Source organism: Ilyonectria robusta, assembly GCF_021365365.1.
Source record: "Ilyonectria robusta strain PMI_751 chromosome Unknown BGZ61scaffold_1, whole genome shotgun sequence".
Classification (NCBI taxonomy): Eukaryota; Fungi; Ascomycota; class Sordariomycetes; order Hypocreales; family Nectriaceae; genus Ilyonectria; species Ilyonectria robusta.
In genome coordinates, this window is record NW_025764435.1 from 5,006,402 (window position 1) to 5,020,958 (window position 14,557).

General features: G+C 51.5%; 6 protein-coding genes across 6 annotated transcripts; 3 read left to right on the forward strand and 3 right to left on the reverse strand.

Moving 5' to 3' along the window:
- Positions 1-209: 209 nt before the first annotated feature.
- BGZ61DRAFT_512776 (uncharacterized protein) lies at positions 210-1,963 on the forward strand (the record flags this gene model as incomplete). The annotated part of the gene is made up of 2 exons (XM_046252157.1): positions 210-373; positions 430-1,963. The coding sequence occupies 2 exons, from the start codon at positions 210-212 to the stop codon at positions 1,961-1,963; spliced, it is 1,698 nt and encodes a 565-aa protein (XP_046113201.1).
- A 408-nt stretch (positions 1,964-2,371) lies between these two features.
- Positions 2,372-4,512, forward strand: BGZ61DRAFT_526388 (uncharacterized protein; the record flags this gene model as incomplete). The annotated part of the gene is made up of 12 exons (XM_046252945.1): positions 2,372-2,655; positions 2,715-2,812; positions 2,879-2,957; positions 3,011-3,196; positions 3,256-3,343; positions 3,394-3,519; positions 3,572-3,818; positions 3,875-3,930; positions 3,981-4,025; positions 4,078-4,172; positions 4,223-4,314; positions 4,367-4,512. 12 exons carry the CDS (start codon positions 2,372-2,374, stop codon positions 4,510-4,512), a joined length of 1,542 nt encoding a protein of 513 aa, XP_046113202.1.
- A 109-nt stretch (positions 4,513-4,621) lies between these two features.
- BGZ61DRAFT_337928 (uncharacterized protein) lies at positions 4,622-6,757 on the reverse strand (the record flags this gene model as incomplete). Its single annotated transcript, XM_046239082.1, has 2 exons — positions 4,622-6,374; positions 6,468-6,757. The coding sequence occupies 2 exons, from the start codon at positions 6,755-6,757 to the stop codon at positions 4,622-4,624; spliced, it is 2,043 nt and encodes a 680-aa protein (XP_046113203.1).
- Positions 6,758-8,133: 1,376 nt separating this feature from the next.
- Positions 8,134-10,003, forward strand: BGZ61DRAFT_440007 (uncharacterized protein). Its single transcript, XM_046244431.1, has one exon. The coding sequence runs from the start codon at positions 8,530-8,532 to the stop codon at positions 9,835-9,837; it is 1,308 nt and encodes a 435-aa protein (XP_046113204.1). The 5' UTR covers positions 8,134-8,529; the 3' UTR covers positions 9,838-10,003.
- A 78-nt stretch (positions 10,004-10,081) lies between these two features.
- Positions 10,082-11,323, reverse strand: BGZ61DRAFT_583317 (concanavalin A-like lectin/glucanase domain-containing protein; the record flags this gene model as incomplete). The annotated part of the gene is made up of 3 exons (XM_046256315.1): positions 10,082-10,746; positions 10,816-10,931; positions 10,984-11,323. 3 exons carry the CDS (start codon positions 11,321-11,323, stop codon positions 10,231-10,233), a joined length of 972 nt encoding a protein of 323 aa, XP_046113205.1. The 3' UTR covers positions 10,082-10,230.
- Positions 11,324-12,967: 1,644 nt separating this feature from the next.
- BGZ61DRAFT_489329 (uncharacterized protein) lies at positions 12,968-14,557 on the reverse strand (the record flags this gene model as incomplete). The annotated part of the gene is made up of 6 exons (XM_046250204.1): positions 12,968-13,266; positions 13,314-13,580; positions 13,630-14,025; positions 14,087-14,143; positions 14,192-14,337; positions 14,391-14,557. The coding sequence occupies 6 exons, from the start codon at positions 14,555-14,557 to the stop codon at positions 12,968-12,970; spliced, it is 1,332 nt and encodes a 443-aa protein (XP_046113206.1).

Here is a 14,557-nt window from a genome sequence, read left to right on the forward strand (position 1 = left end):
TGGTCTGTTCGTACTCGGCTATCGACACAGCCCATTTTGGTCATACTGGCTGTCAGCTGCATCCTACCAGCACGTTGGAGATCTGAGTGAGCATACGCCTCCTCTTCGCAAGCATGACGACGCGATGACGGTGAATATTTCATTCACTTCAATTCAACCGCCAATACCCCGACCATTCTTTACACACCATTTACTGTTCACCACCTGAAATGTTGTCACCGGGGGATCAAGGTCCTCACCCTCGACGCTTGCTTTTGCCGAGAGTGAAGAAATCCCTCCAAGAGGACGCGTCGAAGCAAAGCCCAGCAACAGGGTACGAGTACAAACCCAGGGCTGGAAAACCCAAAGTGCGCACCGGTTGTTTCGTCTGCAAGTGAGTCGAGGAACGCTCCCACGTCTTCTCGAACTGGATAATAATGAGTAGTCTAGAATCCGTCGTGTAAAATGCGATGAGGGGAAACCAGAGTGTGCGAAATGCACCTCGACAGGACGAAAATGCGAAGGCTACGCGGTAAAGAGCACAAAGTCAAGACCCGACCTACCAAGTAAGACGACATCTACGCCTCAACCGGAAGTCTCGCCATCCCTAGCAATTCAATCAAACCCCAGCAGTCCCAGCGACATGCGATTCATTCATGTCTTTTGCTTGATATCAGGAAACGACTTTTCTCAGCACTTCCAGCTGGCTAGTTGGACACAGACTGTCCTTCAAAGTGCACACGCCTATCCAACCGTTCGGTGTTCTCTGAATGCCGTGAGCTCTCTCTACGAAGTTTACTTGCGCAACGAACACAAGTCACACAAGTCGCAGGCCATACTGGACACTCAAACAAGCCAACTTGCTCTAGCAGAGTACACCAAGGCTGTCAACGTTCTTTCCAAAGATCTAATGGCGAATCGCCTTCCGTGCCAACCAGTGTTAATCTGCTGTCTTTTGTTTGTGTGGTTAGAATTCCTACGGAATGACTTTATCACCGCCTTGAGACACCTCAAGAGTGGACTATCAATTTTGGAAGGCATTCACAATTCGTCATCTCCATCAAACACACCCCCATTCGGCGATATAGATGATTCTATTCTCTACATCTTCACCCGCCTACAACTACAAGCCACCATTCATGGTTGCCCATCATCAGACTTCAATTTGGTCGCTTTAAAATGTCCGCTAGAAGCCACCATAGGACCTGTCCCTCCTCTCTTTTTGACTTTGGTAGACGCTCGCCGGTGTTTGGATATGAAATTGATATCCACGACACAGTTCATCCGGCGTAAACAAAATTTTGAACGTCAACATGGCCCTGACGCACCACTCTCCCTTGAGTGGGCAGAGATGCTCTTAAGTCGCGATTTGTACCTTTCAGAGTTTGAGCAGTGGCAGAATGCGCTGCAAAATAGCCCAAATCTGATGACAGACGGGAGTATCTCAGAGCCAGGTGTTCTTTCCCTCAAGGTGGACCACCGCATGGCGGTAATGATGATGAAAATGTTGTTCGCAGAGACGGAAATGGCCTATGACAATTGCAACAACGATTTCAGGTGCTTACTCACCTTGTCTGAGCAACTGCTTCACCATTCCGCCCGGGATACAACCTTGCCAACGCTGTCATTGGACTCGGCCGTTATCCCTAGCCTCTTTTACATCACTTTGAAATGTCGCGAGCCAAATATCCGTCATCGCGCTATGCTCTTACTGGGGACGGCGCCTGAACGCGAGGGAATATGGCATCGTGATACAATGTTTGCCGCGGCTGCATGGAAGATCGCCATGGAGGAATCATGTAATGTCGAATCGGTAGGAGGAAGTATATCCACGAAGCCGATAAGGATATACCGAGAGATGGTCACAGATGCAACAAGTGAAAACGAGATAGCTACTGTGCGCTTCTCTGGTGGGCCCGAAGGAAGTTGTAACGTTTTGTGGGAAATAAACGGCCTTCTTTCCCAGTTAGGTGACTTTTTATGAGAAATAAATAGGTATCCTTGCATTTTTAGACTGTTATTAGCTATTGTAGAATAAGCAATCAAAGTCCATAATCTGTCAGGCCTGATATCCCGGTAAACGCTGGTCGGCAAGTGTTGCCGAGATGGGGAATCGGCCGACGGATCTGTGACCAGGTTGGGCACTGGGCGCAGTTTACAAGCGAAAACGAACTGGCCAATCAAGCTACAGGATTTATTTAGATCATTTATTGTCCAACCTTCATATGACGCGGAGGGTGTAAGCAGATGGGCAACTAACGCGCAAGATATTATCACTCATAGAGCCGGAATGCATATAAATACGTCAAGCTGTCGCACCTTGAGTGAATCTTCATCCTCTCTCTGCATCTCAGAAAACGAACCTCTTCACTCTGCACCTTAAGCTTCAACCATGATTTCCAACTTTCACGTATCTATTCTTTCCTTCCTCCTCCTAGCAACACATGGATCTAGCAGTCCCCTCTGCGGAAACACGATCCGATGGGTCAACTGCAGTGAACATATTCCTTCCTCGCTGAACCTGACGGGTGTGGATCTTTCTGATCTTCCGGAATCTCTCCACTGTGGCCGGGTCGATGTCCCAATGGACTATTCCAAGCCCATGTCTCGGCACAACATGATCACTCTAGGCTTGGCCATGTACCGTCCAGAGAACCCGAAGGGAGTTCTTTTTGTGTACGTTGAGCCAACAAAACCTTCTTTACTGGATCCATGTCACTCACTCTGGCTCATAGTAATCCTGGAGGAACCGATCCAGGAGTAGTTCTTGCCTGGCAAGCCGCTCTGAACCAGACAGACATGTTTTCTGGTCTCATGGACTATGATCTGATGAGTAAAAAGCTCTCCTTCAAGCGGACAGGCAATATTATTTGAAGAATCTAACTCATTCAATCTATAGTGTTGGATGTTAGAGGAACCTACAGCTCAAACCCACTCAACGTATCTCTTGATGTCTTTGGGTCCATACCATCTGCGTAGTAAGTTGCTAACGATCCTAAAAACTCTCGATCTAGTCACTGACTTCAGCCAGCCCTCAAAATGAGTCTGACTTCAAGGCCTATCGCCAGGCATCAAGAGCCATGTTCCAGTCCTGGATTGATTTCAGCTCTCCCCCGGGAATCGCTCAGTTCGTAGGAACGAGAGAGGTAGTGCAGGATTACGAACAAATCCGGCAGGCTCTTGGCTACGATAAGATCAATTTCCTCGGAGCGTCATAGTGAGAGGACCCGAGTACTACATCATTATCTGCATACCTACTAAACATATTTCATCCAGTGGTACATACAGGGCTTGCCAATATGCCTTCACGTTTCCGGATCGAGTCGGTCATTTTGCACTCGATGCCGTTGTACCTCACGGGAGGGTGCGTAATTGAAGCACTGGCATTTTGAGACTTCTTGCTAATCAGCCAAGACTTTGTTTGACAAAGCCCAAGATGGTATCAAGGCACTCAACAGAGCTGTGCTTCGCGCAGACGCATACTGCCAGAAGGACGAAAACTGTCCCTTCCACAAAGAAGGCCGTGGAAGCATCCTTCGGGTAAATTCCCCAAAACTTTCTGAAGATTGTCATCTCACACAAAATACTCTAGACTTTCCAGAGAATCATCGCGGGTGTCCAAAAAGCAGAGAGCTCTTGCAAGGGTGACTGCTCCTCCGTAGTCTCTACTGCGGCAGTCCAGGCGTCCATGTCTTCACTCTTTCAGGGCCAGCCGGATTTCGGGGAGATTATTAACACACTTTCAAGTGCCATGGTGGGAAATTTCACATCATTGCTGTCTGGTTCAACAATATCTGCAGAGTTGGCAGTTGCCCTACCTCTTGAGTGTGGTGATGTTGGTACGCCAGCGCCTTCTGTGGTCTAGTTGTTCTTCGCTAACTCATCCACTGGAAAGTTTACAACAAATATGATTATCTTGATTTCAAGAAATCTTTGGAAGCAGGACTTGCAGTAAAATTACATTTTGTCCACAGTCCTGAGCCCAGCTAACACCAAGACAGATTGACAACTCCACCATTGGAATGACCCAAATCTGGCTGCTCCAAGTAAGTCACCCATGCGCATACCCAATGAAACCGACTAAGTTATTCATTTCAGCTCTACTGCTCTGGCTGGCCATTTCACGTTTCTCCCGAAGTTGAAATGCCGACCCCTGAGCGCATGTTACTCGTGACATCTGATTTCGACGACGAGTGAGACGACCCCGGCAAATTTGAGCAGAATTCACTAACAATATTTGAAGCTCCCCAACAGAATGGACATCCTTTGCCTGGGGTCAGATTCCCAATGCAGCTTTGGTTGACCGTCATGGTGATGGCCACGTCTCCTTTCTAGGTAAGTCACACTTGCGATGTCGAGTCCAGAACCACTACTGACACGAATGCAGACCCTGGTCATCACTCTACCATGATCACAAAGGAGTTTCTCCGCACTGGAAAGCTTCCGCCGGCGCAAGATGAAACGCTTGTTTCGGTCTACTCGCCGGGTACGATTCGGCCTCCTGTGTCTGATCCTTACTTGGTTCCTATTTAGTGGACACGGTATGAAAATAACGTAAGGGTTCTGGAATTGCTCAGTTACATTATCTATTATTTTATTAAGAAGGTTTTCTACAGTCTAGCAATATTACTTTTATCTACAATTAAACACGGCCATTCATGAAAAGAAGATCTTGCACAGATGAAGCAGTGGATGGAGGTGATGTGGTGAACTCCGCCTTTCGGATCATGTCATCCTTCTCATCCGCCAACCAACCAGAGTTCGTCTCAAACTTGGGGTCCAGCCAGAAGCAAGCCTTGTTGCCCTCCTTGACCATCTGATAGATAGGCTTGGCTTTGACGTGACCACCAGCGTAGAACAGAACGCAACGGATGGCGCCAATGACGGATACGAACGCGTAGAGCTGCTTGTAGACGGGGTATGTCAATCCAGCAAGGAAGCGCACGCGCAGGTCAGGCCGGTTCCAGCACTTGACGTAGTTGTAGAGCATGATGGGGAAGATGGCCGTTAATGAAAGGAGGACAGCCGTACGCCAGAAGGAAGCATCGCTGCCCATGGTGACGAAGATGGGAACGCGGACCCAGTCGATGATGATGCTGGCGACGGAGTAGAGCATGACAAACTTTTGCACAAGAATACCTGTGATGGTTCGTTGGCCATTGAGAGCGAAGAAGCGACGGATAAACTTGAACAACAGTCCATGTCGACCCATCTCCCACGACTTGACGCGCTGCTTGAACCAGTTGAGGCCTGGTCCCAGGAGTGTGGTGGGAACCTCTGTTGCAAGGACGACATGGGCATCGAAGGCAATGCGCTTCTTCATGCGCATGAGGGAGAAACCAGAGTTGACATCCTCGGCGATGAAGTCGATGGGATGGTACTCGGCGAGAAGCTCGACGAGTGTCTCTCGCTCAACAAACCATCCAGCGCCGTGGGGGAAACAAACACCACAGAGACTGGCCTCAGCGAGCTTTGTTAGACCAGCCATGCGGTACTCGCAGTCTTGCCACGCAACAAGGAACATGGGAGTGTCGCCCTTGGCATCGATTCCCTTCAGTGCAAAGGCCACAGCCTTGACCTCGTCGTTGATCATGTGGGTTGGGTGGCGGTAGTTGACAGGCAGAGAGACATCGTCGTCCGTGGTCAAGATGTAGCGGAAGTCCTTGGCGGCCATGGCACCGACCATTTGAGCGGCATTCTTGGAGCCTATGGGAGACCAGATGTAGTTGATGTCCGGGTGCTGGGACTTGACCCAGTCTCGGAATGAGAGATCGTTGGGGTATCGTGAGCGGCCGTTGTCGACGACGAAGATGTCTTGAGGGCGGAAGTAAGGGTACGCAGACGCAAAAACCTTTTGGAGAGCATCTCGGTCAGAGTTGTGGCAAGGAATGACAAAGGCGGTGTCGTAGTCATCGGTAGAGTTGCGTACGGCCTGCGCCTCGATGTCGGATAGTCTCTTCTTCTCGACTTCGTGTGCGGCCTTCTGCACCTGGTTGTCAGGGTCATCAACCGAAGGAATCTTCGCAGCAATGAGGATGACGAGGAACATGAGTGGCTCCAGGCCAATGACGATGATGAGGACGGGCAGCATGTACGATCGGGTAATGGCCATGGACTTGGAGATCCAGTCAGTGTAGAGGTCGGACACGAAGATGCCAACGCAAATGGCAGCAACAAGAAGTAGCACGAGGTATTTCTTCAAGGTGATGGGCCACAGGTACTCGACGGGGTTGATGAGATCCCAAATCTCCTTGATGGAGATCTGGTTGTTGACGGCGCGCAAGAAACGAGACCAAAGGTTCTCTTTGGGCTTGGCGGCAGGAGATTCGACGAGTTTCTCGGTACTCTGGTTCAACGGAATAATGGGAAGCTTGTCGAGGATGTCAAAGCTATTCCTTGCCTTTGGGGGAGGAAGCTCAGAGAGAGTGTCGAGACTCTGGTGTGCGGTGGTGCCACCGTCGAAGGAAGTACCCAGGGAGATGTGCGACTCAGAGAGAGGGCCAAGAGGCGATGGCCCGTAGATGCCAACCTTACGAGCCGTTCTGTCCGATGATATGGACTGGAGGGGAAAAGAGTGTAGGTTGGGAGAACCGGGCGGAGTGGCAAAGGGGTTCTGTTGAAAGGGCGAAGCCGGTCGTGAATGGTTTGGGGTGACGGGTGGCGTAGCGAATGGATCCTCCGGGTTGAGAGGGACTGAAGGATCAAGCCGGGCAGGACGGGGTCGGCAGATGCCAGGGATCAAGACCGGGTCAACGGCGATGGCCGGTTTGGATGCCATGCTTGCAACTGCTCAGGCAAGTGTTAGTCAACAGTGGTGATGATATGGGCGTGGGGTCGGGACCATACCGTGAACCAAACCTGGGAAGCAAAGAGGTCGAATGAAAGCCCAAAGTCAACTGCGAACGAGTGAAGCAGGACGGGGTCTCTCAAAGTTCCTGGGGGTAAAAGAGTGAATGCCGGAAGGCCGGGGGTGTTTGAACGATGGATAAGGACAGACTTCATGGAGAGACGAGTTTGGGCTCTGAAGTCATCTTATACGACCTCTTTGCTATGACTGATCTAAAGGAGGGTAAATGGGTGCTCTTGTAATTCCTATAGGGCTAATAATATCCCCGTTGGCCGGCTTCCGGATCAATAGTGCAGTGTCTAGCAGCCGCCTTGCCCAGTTGAGGCTTACATGACAGGATCCCGGATGCCGATCCCATTCAGTCCTCTGGATGAGTGCCTGGCACACCCGTCCAGGATCTTCTTAGCTTGGAAGAAATGGTTGGCTTGGGTGAGGAAGCAGTAGTCCCAGAGCGTCCAACGCCTGGCTGAAGATTAAACTTGGCGGATGGATTAGCTAGCCTACTTCTCCACCAGTACGTGTATTCTTGGCCAACAGCTACGAGGCGGCGCCACTATTGGAGCGAAGAACCAACACGCAACTGCCGGATCATGAGCTGGAACGAAAGGGGATATTTTTGTTTGAATCCCTGCTCCGCCACCTTTCCAGCCCTGTCGAGCTAACACTGTCATTGGATCACTGGGATCATCTGAAGCGGCGCTATTTGGGCTCTCGAAAAAAGAATTCTGAAGATCCATGCGTGTAGGTGCGGTGGCCGCTTACCATGTCGTCGGATCCTCGGATGAAGCCATTCGGGGCTGCCATCAAGAGGCTTAGACCCAGCTGAGACACCACTCTTGGGCCAACGGAGCATTTGTCGCGGCTCGTTGTGCCTCTGGATTCATCTGTATACACCCTAGCCGTGGCTCATGACCGTCTCAATGCGTCGGGATCAGCCATAGACGTAGCTGTGATCCTTGTGCAAACCCGCTTGATGTTTTGGGGTCTTCAGCTCGCCATCTTCAGCTGGCCACCGCCATCGCCAGGGTCTATTTACTACGCCAAGGAACTATATCCCATGTTGGTCAGCATTTCCACCGCCGAGGAATCAATTTTCATGGGAGTGATGATTGATCATGGCGTCGGAGACATGTTTGTGCCCAAAACTCGCACCTAATTACATGCCGGAATTTGAACCCAGCTTTTTCGATAGCGGCATTCCACTCTCTCGGTGTTGCAAGCTGCTAGAGGTGATTGGTCAGAGCAACTCCACAAAAGGGGCCGCGCTCCAATGTACTAGACGGCGGCAGACCGCCCTTTTGCTCTGTTAGAAATCAAGGCTCATTCATACCATTGAAGGTATGCGCTTATTGGGGAAATCACGCAGCTCGTGACACTCGGGTCTAGATCTCCAACTAACCGGGATGCTCTGGAAGTTGTAAATCTACCAGTGCATGCGCTACTCTGGAGAATTGTCGTTTGGTGATCCTGGAGCCAGGTTGTTGCCGGTACCTTCTGCAGTCGGGGGAGGGTGGACGCAACATCGATCAAGGACCCGGAATCGTTGAATTATCAACATCTTACCTTGAGAGTGCCCCTGAGCTAGATCAGCACACTGGGTATATAATCAACGCCAAAGACGCTCAAGAGTGAATGATGTTGATATCCAAACCCATTCACGGATCTGTCTCCCTTACCATCCTTTCCCGGTGTTTTCCTCCACCATGGACTTTTGTCTCTCTCCCGTCCACTCTCGCAGTCCCACTGACACGGGATCTCCGTCGATCTCCCGCGCCCAGTCCTTGCCCAATCTCAACTCGTTGCCAGGTACCCCCGGTACCGAGCGGGATGTGCTCTTCGGCCAGTTCACCTCCCCCGGAGCGCTGGGACCAGACGACAACGAGTACGTGCTGGTCGTGGGCGGCCTGGGCTACATCGGCAGTCATACTACGTGGGAGCTGCTCAAGGATGGTTACAATGTTGCGGTTATTGACAACCTGAGCAACGCGTTCACTACCGTTCTCGACACGCTGAATCGAATGGTTGATGATCATGCCCAGAAGAATGAGCTGCGTCGCCCAGACCTGCATTTCTACGAGGCTGATTTTCGAAACGACAGCAAAGTGCAAGAGATTCTCCAGCGATATGCGGCTGGCACTGGTGGTTCCTTGATCAAAGGAGTCATCCACTTCGCCGCGTACAAGTCCGTCTCCGAGAGCATCCAAAACCCTCTCAAGTACTACAACAACAACGTCAGCGGCCTGATCAGCTTCTGCAGCACGCTCTCCTCCTTCAACATCAAAAATCTCGTCTTCTCCTCCTCTGCGACCGTCTACGGGTCCCTTGCCGACAAGGGCGGCTGCCTCCCGGAGGAGTTGTGCACGCATGCCGAGACAAAGTGGACCGACGCCAACAACCAAGCCCGCACTACGCTGGCAGGCTGCACGGGTCTGACCAATCCCTACGGGCGGACCAAGTGGATGTGCGAGGCCATTCTCTCCGACCTGGCTCTTGCAGATCCCGCCTGGACGGTTGTGGCACTACGGTACTTCAATCCGGTTGGGTGCGATGAATCGGGCCTGCTGGGCGAAGATCCTCGCGTGACGCCGACCAATCTGATGCCGGTTGTGCTCAAGGTCATGCTGGGGGAAATGGACCATCTGAGCGTTTTTGGAACAGACTGGGATACCCCTGACGGCACGGCTATCCGCGACTTCATCCACGTCTCCGACTTGGCGAGAGGCCATCTAGCCGCGCTCTCCACCAAGATGCAGGGCTTCCACAGCTTCAATATCGGCACCGGGACTGGCCACTCCGTCACGGAAGTGGTCGACGCGATGCGGGAAGCTTCAGGCAAGGATATCCCCGTCGTCCGGGTTGGGCGTCGCGATGGAGACGTCGGCATGTGTGTGGCCGATCCCGGCAAAGCCATATCTGAGTTGGGTTGGAAGCCGCGCAAGACACTCTTCGACAGTTGCCGGGACCTGTGTCACTTTCTCCGTACAAGTGGAGTCGACATTGCAGGCGCGTAGAGCCGGGGATGATCTCACCTCTGGCCCGGAGACTGGGGTACATCATCTTGGACTTCATGGTGGTAGTATCGGTGGTTGATACTTGGCGTGTTATCTTCAGAAGGAGGCTGTTCGCTTATGTTTTAATTTTATGTAATTCCTGATCAATCAATTCATTAATTTCCACCAGCCAACGTAGTCATATAAAACCCAACGTGAAAAATGATAGACTGGAACTATTCCCGACCACCGTCGGATGTAACAACAAACATCACTCCCGTTCGCCCTCCGCCAGCACAGAAATCCACCAGCGGTCTGTAGTCCAATTTCGCAGCTCAAAACGGAGTCAATTTCAAGCACTAATCCTGTCCACGCAGGCATGTCTCTCCCGTTCACCGTCGCACACGGAGGAAACTACCGTACAGTCCCGTAAGCCGCCACCGTCAACGCCAACACAGCCAACGCTGTCAGTGTTGGCTCAAGGCGGCCACCGCAAGCCTCAACGGGACTACCGACCCCTTCATCAATCGTGCAAACGACGCCGTCATCCGGGACGCTCGTTGCTGTTGCGGAGGCATTGAACGCTATCTCAATCCACTGGATCTCTAGCGTTGCCTGCTCCCCGACAGCCATGTCGCCGGACCACCATCCGCTGTTGCTCCACATGTCGATGAAGACGGTGCTCGCCACCTGGGGCACGTTGGTCTGCGTCGTTCTCAGCTGCTCGCCGTCGACGTACCACACGCTCATGTCGAGAGACGGCAACCAGTCAAGGCGATAGACGGCCCAGTCGTTGGTAGACGTGGACTCAGGCAGCGAGTCGTTAAACGTTGCTCCAGAAATGATCTTTTCGTTTTTATCTGTAGTAGGCTGGTTGGAGAAGTGTACCCGGCCGTCTCCGTCTTTGGTCAAGATCTCGATGTCTGACTCCTGGGTGTCATTGTGGTACGTGAAAAAACCAGCCACGGCACCGGAAGCTCCCGACACTCAGGCCGACACCCTGAGCGAGATTGCGTCGACATCGGCTCTGCTGTAGAAAATCTCTCCCCCCAGCTGAGTGTTGTTGCGAAGTCGCCGAGTGTTTAGCGACAAGTAGGCAGATCCTGCTTCGCCACCTGGCTGCTTGTTAGTGGGAACGGGATTGGCAGGATGAATGCAGCCACTGACCCATTGAAACCATGCTTGGGATATAGTGCAGTTCAGTGAGGCCCTTGGCGGCGACGCCCCGGTAGTGGACGCGGACCGTCCAGTCGTCGTCCCACGAGGAATCATTCGTCGTCTTGTTCGAGACCAAGGTGCTAGACCCATCCCTATCCGCGGGCCACTTCCCCGTTGACATGGTCGTGTGTGATAGCGACGCATTTCGGAAGTCGTAGAATCGATAGAACGAGAAAGTGGCTGGGAATGAACCATTTACGGTGAAAGCAGAGCAGGGCTTGTCGTCGGCTCTGACGGTCGGGATGAGAAGTCCCAGCAAGCCCCAAAACAGGTAGTAAAAGTATTCCATGGTGTGAGTGTAAACTTTAGTAGCTGAAAAAAAGGATCAGTAGTCCTGAATGGGTGCAAAAGGCGTAATATTCTCCCGCCTTAGTACTCTAATTGGGTTCAATGGCCATGAATCGTCACGAGGCGTCGTGGCTATTGAACAGCCAACCTCAATAGCTCGATACGTGTGGCGGAGAACACGCCAGCATCCAGCCAAAACAAATGCCGGGGACAGTGGCCAGGGTCAGTGAGTGATTGACTCTCCTCATGCGCGACCCTGTAATGATCCTAGACACGGCGGCCGACGGTACGGTGACGGGTGGTACAGAGCGTACAAGCGTATAAGCGTTGAAATTAGGTGCTGACAGCTCAGATCTGGGCAGAATCTTAGGGCCGTCTAGCCAGCCACAGCTTCGGTAGTCGCGTCGTAGGGATCGATGGAGCGTGTGTGTGTTGGACGAAGGAGAAAGTTGAAGGCAACGTGATGGTGAACTTGTTGGCTGAGGGATGTTGTTGGTGCTCTGCGCCATCCTCTCCGGTGTGCGTCAAGTCCGCCAGCAAAACGGCACGTTCACACCGCAGAGCTGATAATTTACATTATGAACCTTGACAGTATGCTTGTTGAATGTCTATTCAGCCTTCTACTCACACAGTAAGCCCCCTTAGCCACGCCGGTACCATCTGTATTGTCCTTCCCAAGCCTCCTCAGCCCATCCCAGCCAACATCCATTCATAAGGCTTCCCCACCGCGCTAATGAATAGATTGAACCGCCGTGGCGGCCCTGAGCCTCTCTGGTTAAGCCCATTGATCTTGGCAGCATCACTTTGCTTTGCCCAGGCAAGAAATTCGGCATGTGAATGCGCCTCCTCGCACTCTGCACTCATTTTGGCAATTACCAAGCCGATCGCACTCAGAAGCCGCAATTCAGCCGGCAATCGGTTAGAGCATTCGGTAGATGGAGATCAGTCCGATTTGAAGCCCGTGAAGGGACTGTCGCTGTACAGTAATTACTGCCGAGGAGTGGGTGCAGCAGGCGCAATCATCAATCGTCCTGTGCAAATCCCTCGTCCACCCTTAACATGCCACTTCGCTTCTGTGTCAGTATCTCGGATGTGAAAAATAATTTGTGTAATGGGAGAATTCATCGATGTACATATTTTTCGGTGCATAAATATGGCGGAATTTCTGTTTCCCTTTGTTATTGTGCGCCACTAAGGTCTGGAATGAAGAAGTGCGGCACAAGTTGGTGAAGACAACCGAATGTTGCTGATCAGACCAGGATTTTTAATGCACCCGAAATACTCAAGTCTAGATAGACCTGAACCGCGGTTTCTGCAAATCCGTTCAGTGCGATGCCGTTGTGCTCTGCCGGGTTCTGGTTGCTGAACACACACCGACTCGCTCTGCTCCAGGGTAGGTCCGAAGCCGATTCGCAATCGAACACTTGCATGTATTCCCCGAATAAGGATGCACCACTGCAAATATAACTTGTAAGAATATTAAACTCACTGTTATTCATCTGAGAGTTAGCCACCTGACTGTCCATTCAATTAGTTGGGCATGACTAGTTACCAGGAAATGCTTGCTCAATGTGCGCTTCATGACTTCAGAAAACACAACATTGATGTGGAAAGATCTGATCAAAACTCAATTGTTCATATTGCTTTAGCGTCGGAAAGATGATCCCTTGGCTTGCTTCTTAGGGCCAGATGAGCTAATTCTCAATGCTTCAACGCCTTCGGTCTTGTCTACAATGATACCCTTTCCAGTCTTCGGGTCCCTACGCGTAATCGCAAATTCTTTGCGTGCATACTCAGATTTCCCGCATAGAGCCATCTCTGCTAATGCCTTGCCCAGAAGTGGGACAAACTTCATGGCCCAGCCAGCAGTAAAGATGGCGATGCTCTTTTCAGGACCCCCGCGGAGGTATTCCTTCGGGAGAAAGTCAAGAACGAACATGTTGTCTGCGTATTATTAGCGAATGGGTTACTTCGCGATGCATTGATCTTACCGAAAACATTGGTCTGCAAGCAGCTGACGGTGGATGCAGGGACGGTGTAGTCAACACCAACGACGTGATCCCTGATGAAGTCTTGAGTGTCACGAATGTCTTCCGGATCAAAGACATTCGCTTGCCTCTCGTCGGGGTCCTTGATTACTCTAGTAGCCGCATCCACTGCAATACGGACAGCGTTGGGAGGCCCCCATGGGACTGCCGGCATGCCGTAGAACAATTGAGATCTGTCGTTTTTGTCGGGCGCAAATTGAAACCACATGCCTGCACCGATGAATTAGAAACTTCAACATAACATGAGGACTAGACGTACTGGGAAAGATGGTGCCACTGGGTCCAGCGTTTGCGTTGAAGTAGCTTGCAACCATTTCCCAAATTTGTAGGTCCAACGAAACGTCAAAACTGGGCTTCAAAACGTGATTGACGTAGCTGCCACAGGTAATGACGATCTTCTTGGTGGAGTAAACGGCAGAGCTCTGACTGTGAGACAGAGTGTGGACATGCCAGATGGAGCTGTCTTCCTTGGATGGCACGATCTTCTTGACCGCCGTGTGCTGCTTAGCCTGTGCACCGTAGTCTTTGGCTAAGCTGAGTAGACTCCGCAAGAGCTGTTGAACGTTGATGACACCATTGTCAGGGGCATAGACGCCGGTCCAATTGGGGTTGAGATTCTTGAATGGATACTGGGCTTCAATCTTCGCAGCGCTCACTTGGCAGGAGAGTGTTAGCATGCTCATCAGCGATACAAGATCAAACGTTCACGAACTCACACTCTTTGTAGCTCATATCAAGTAGCTTCAGGTTGTCAATCGGTCCTCTTAACGTTCCTATTCGTGGTTGGTAAACGAAGAAGTAGGCGCGACTGGATGTTGTACCTTCAGGAGTGCTTTCGCCGTAATCCTTGTCGCCAAAGTTGAGAAGGCCGGTCATCCAGCGCAACGAGACACCTGCGTCTTTCTCCAGAGCACCCCAATGGCCCATGGCCTCTTTTGCGAGGCGAGCCATGTATTCTTCCGTGTACCTTTGGGTCTTGTTAGCTGGTGTTCACAAGCGACGCCGTAAAAGCTACCATACATGGTTCGGAACATGCGTGCCAAGTCACCTGAACTTCCAGCCTGGTTGAAGAAGTTGTTTTGCTCAAGCACGAGAACTTTCTTGCCGGCTTTTGCGACCTCGTACGCAGCAGCCAACCCCACGGGGCCACCACCCACCACAATAACATCAAAAAGTTGGGACTCCAT

Bases quoted from the DNA above. Each gene is read 5' to 3' on its own strand.
- BGZ61DRAFT_440007 (XM_046244431.1), top strand. From the start codon at position 8,530: ATGGACTTTTGTCTCTCTCCCGTCCACTCTCGCAGTCCCACTGACACG.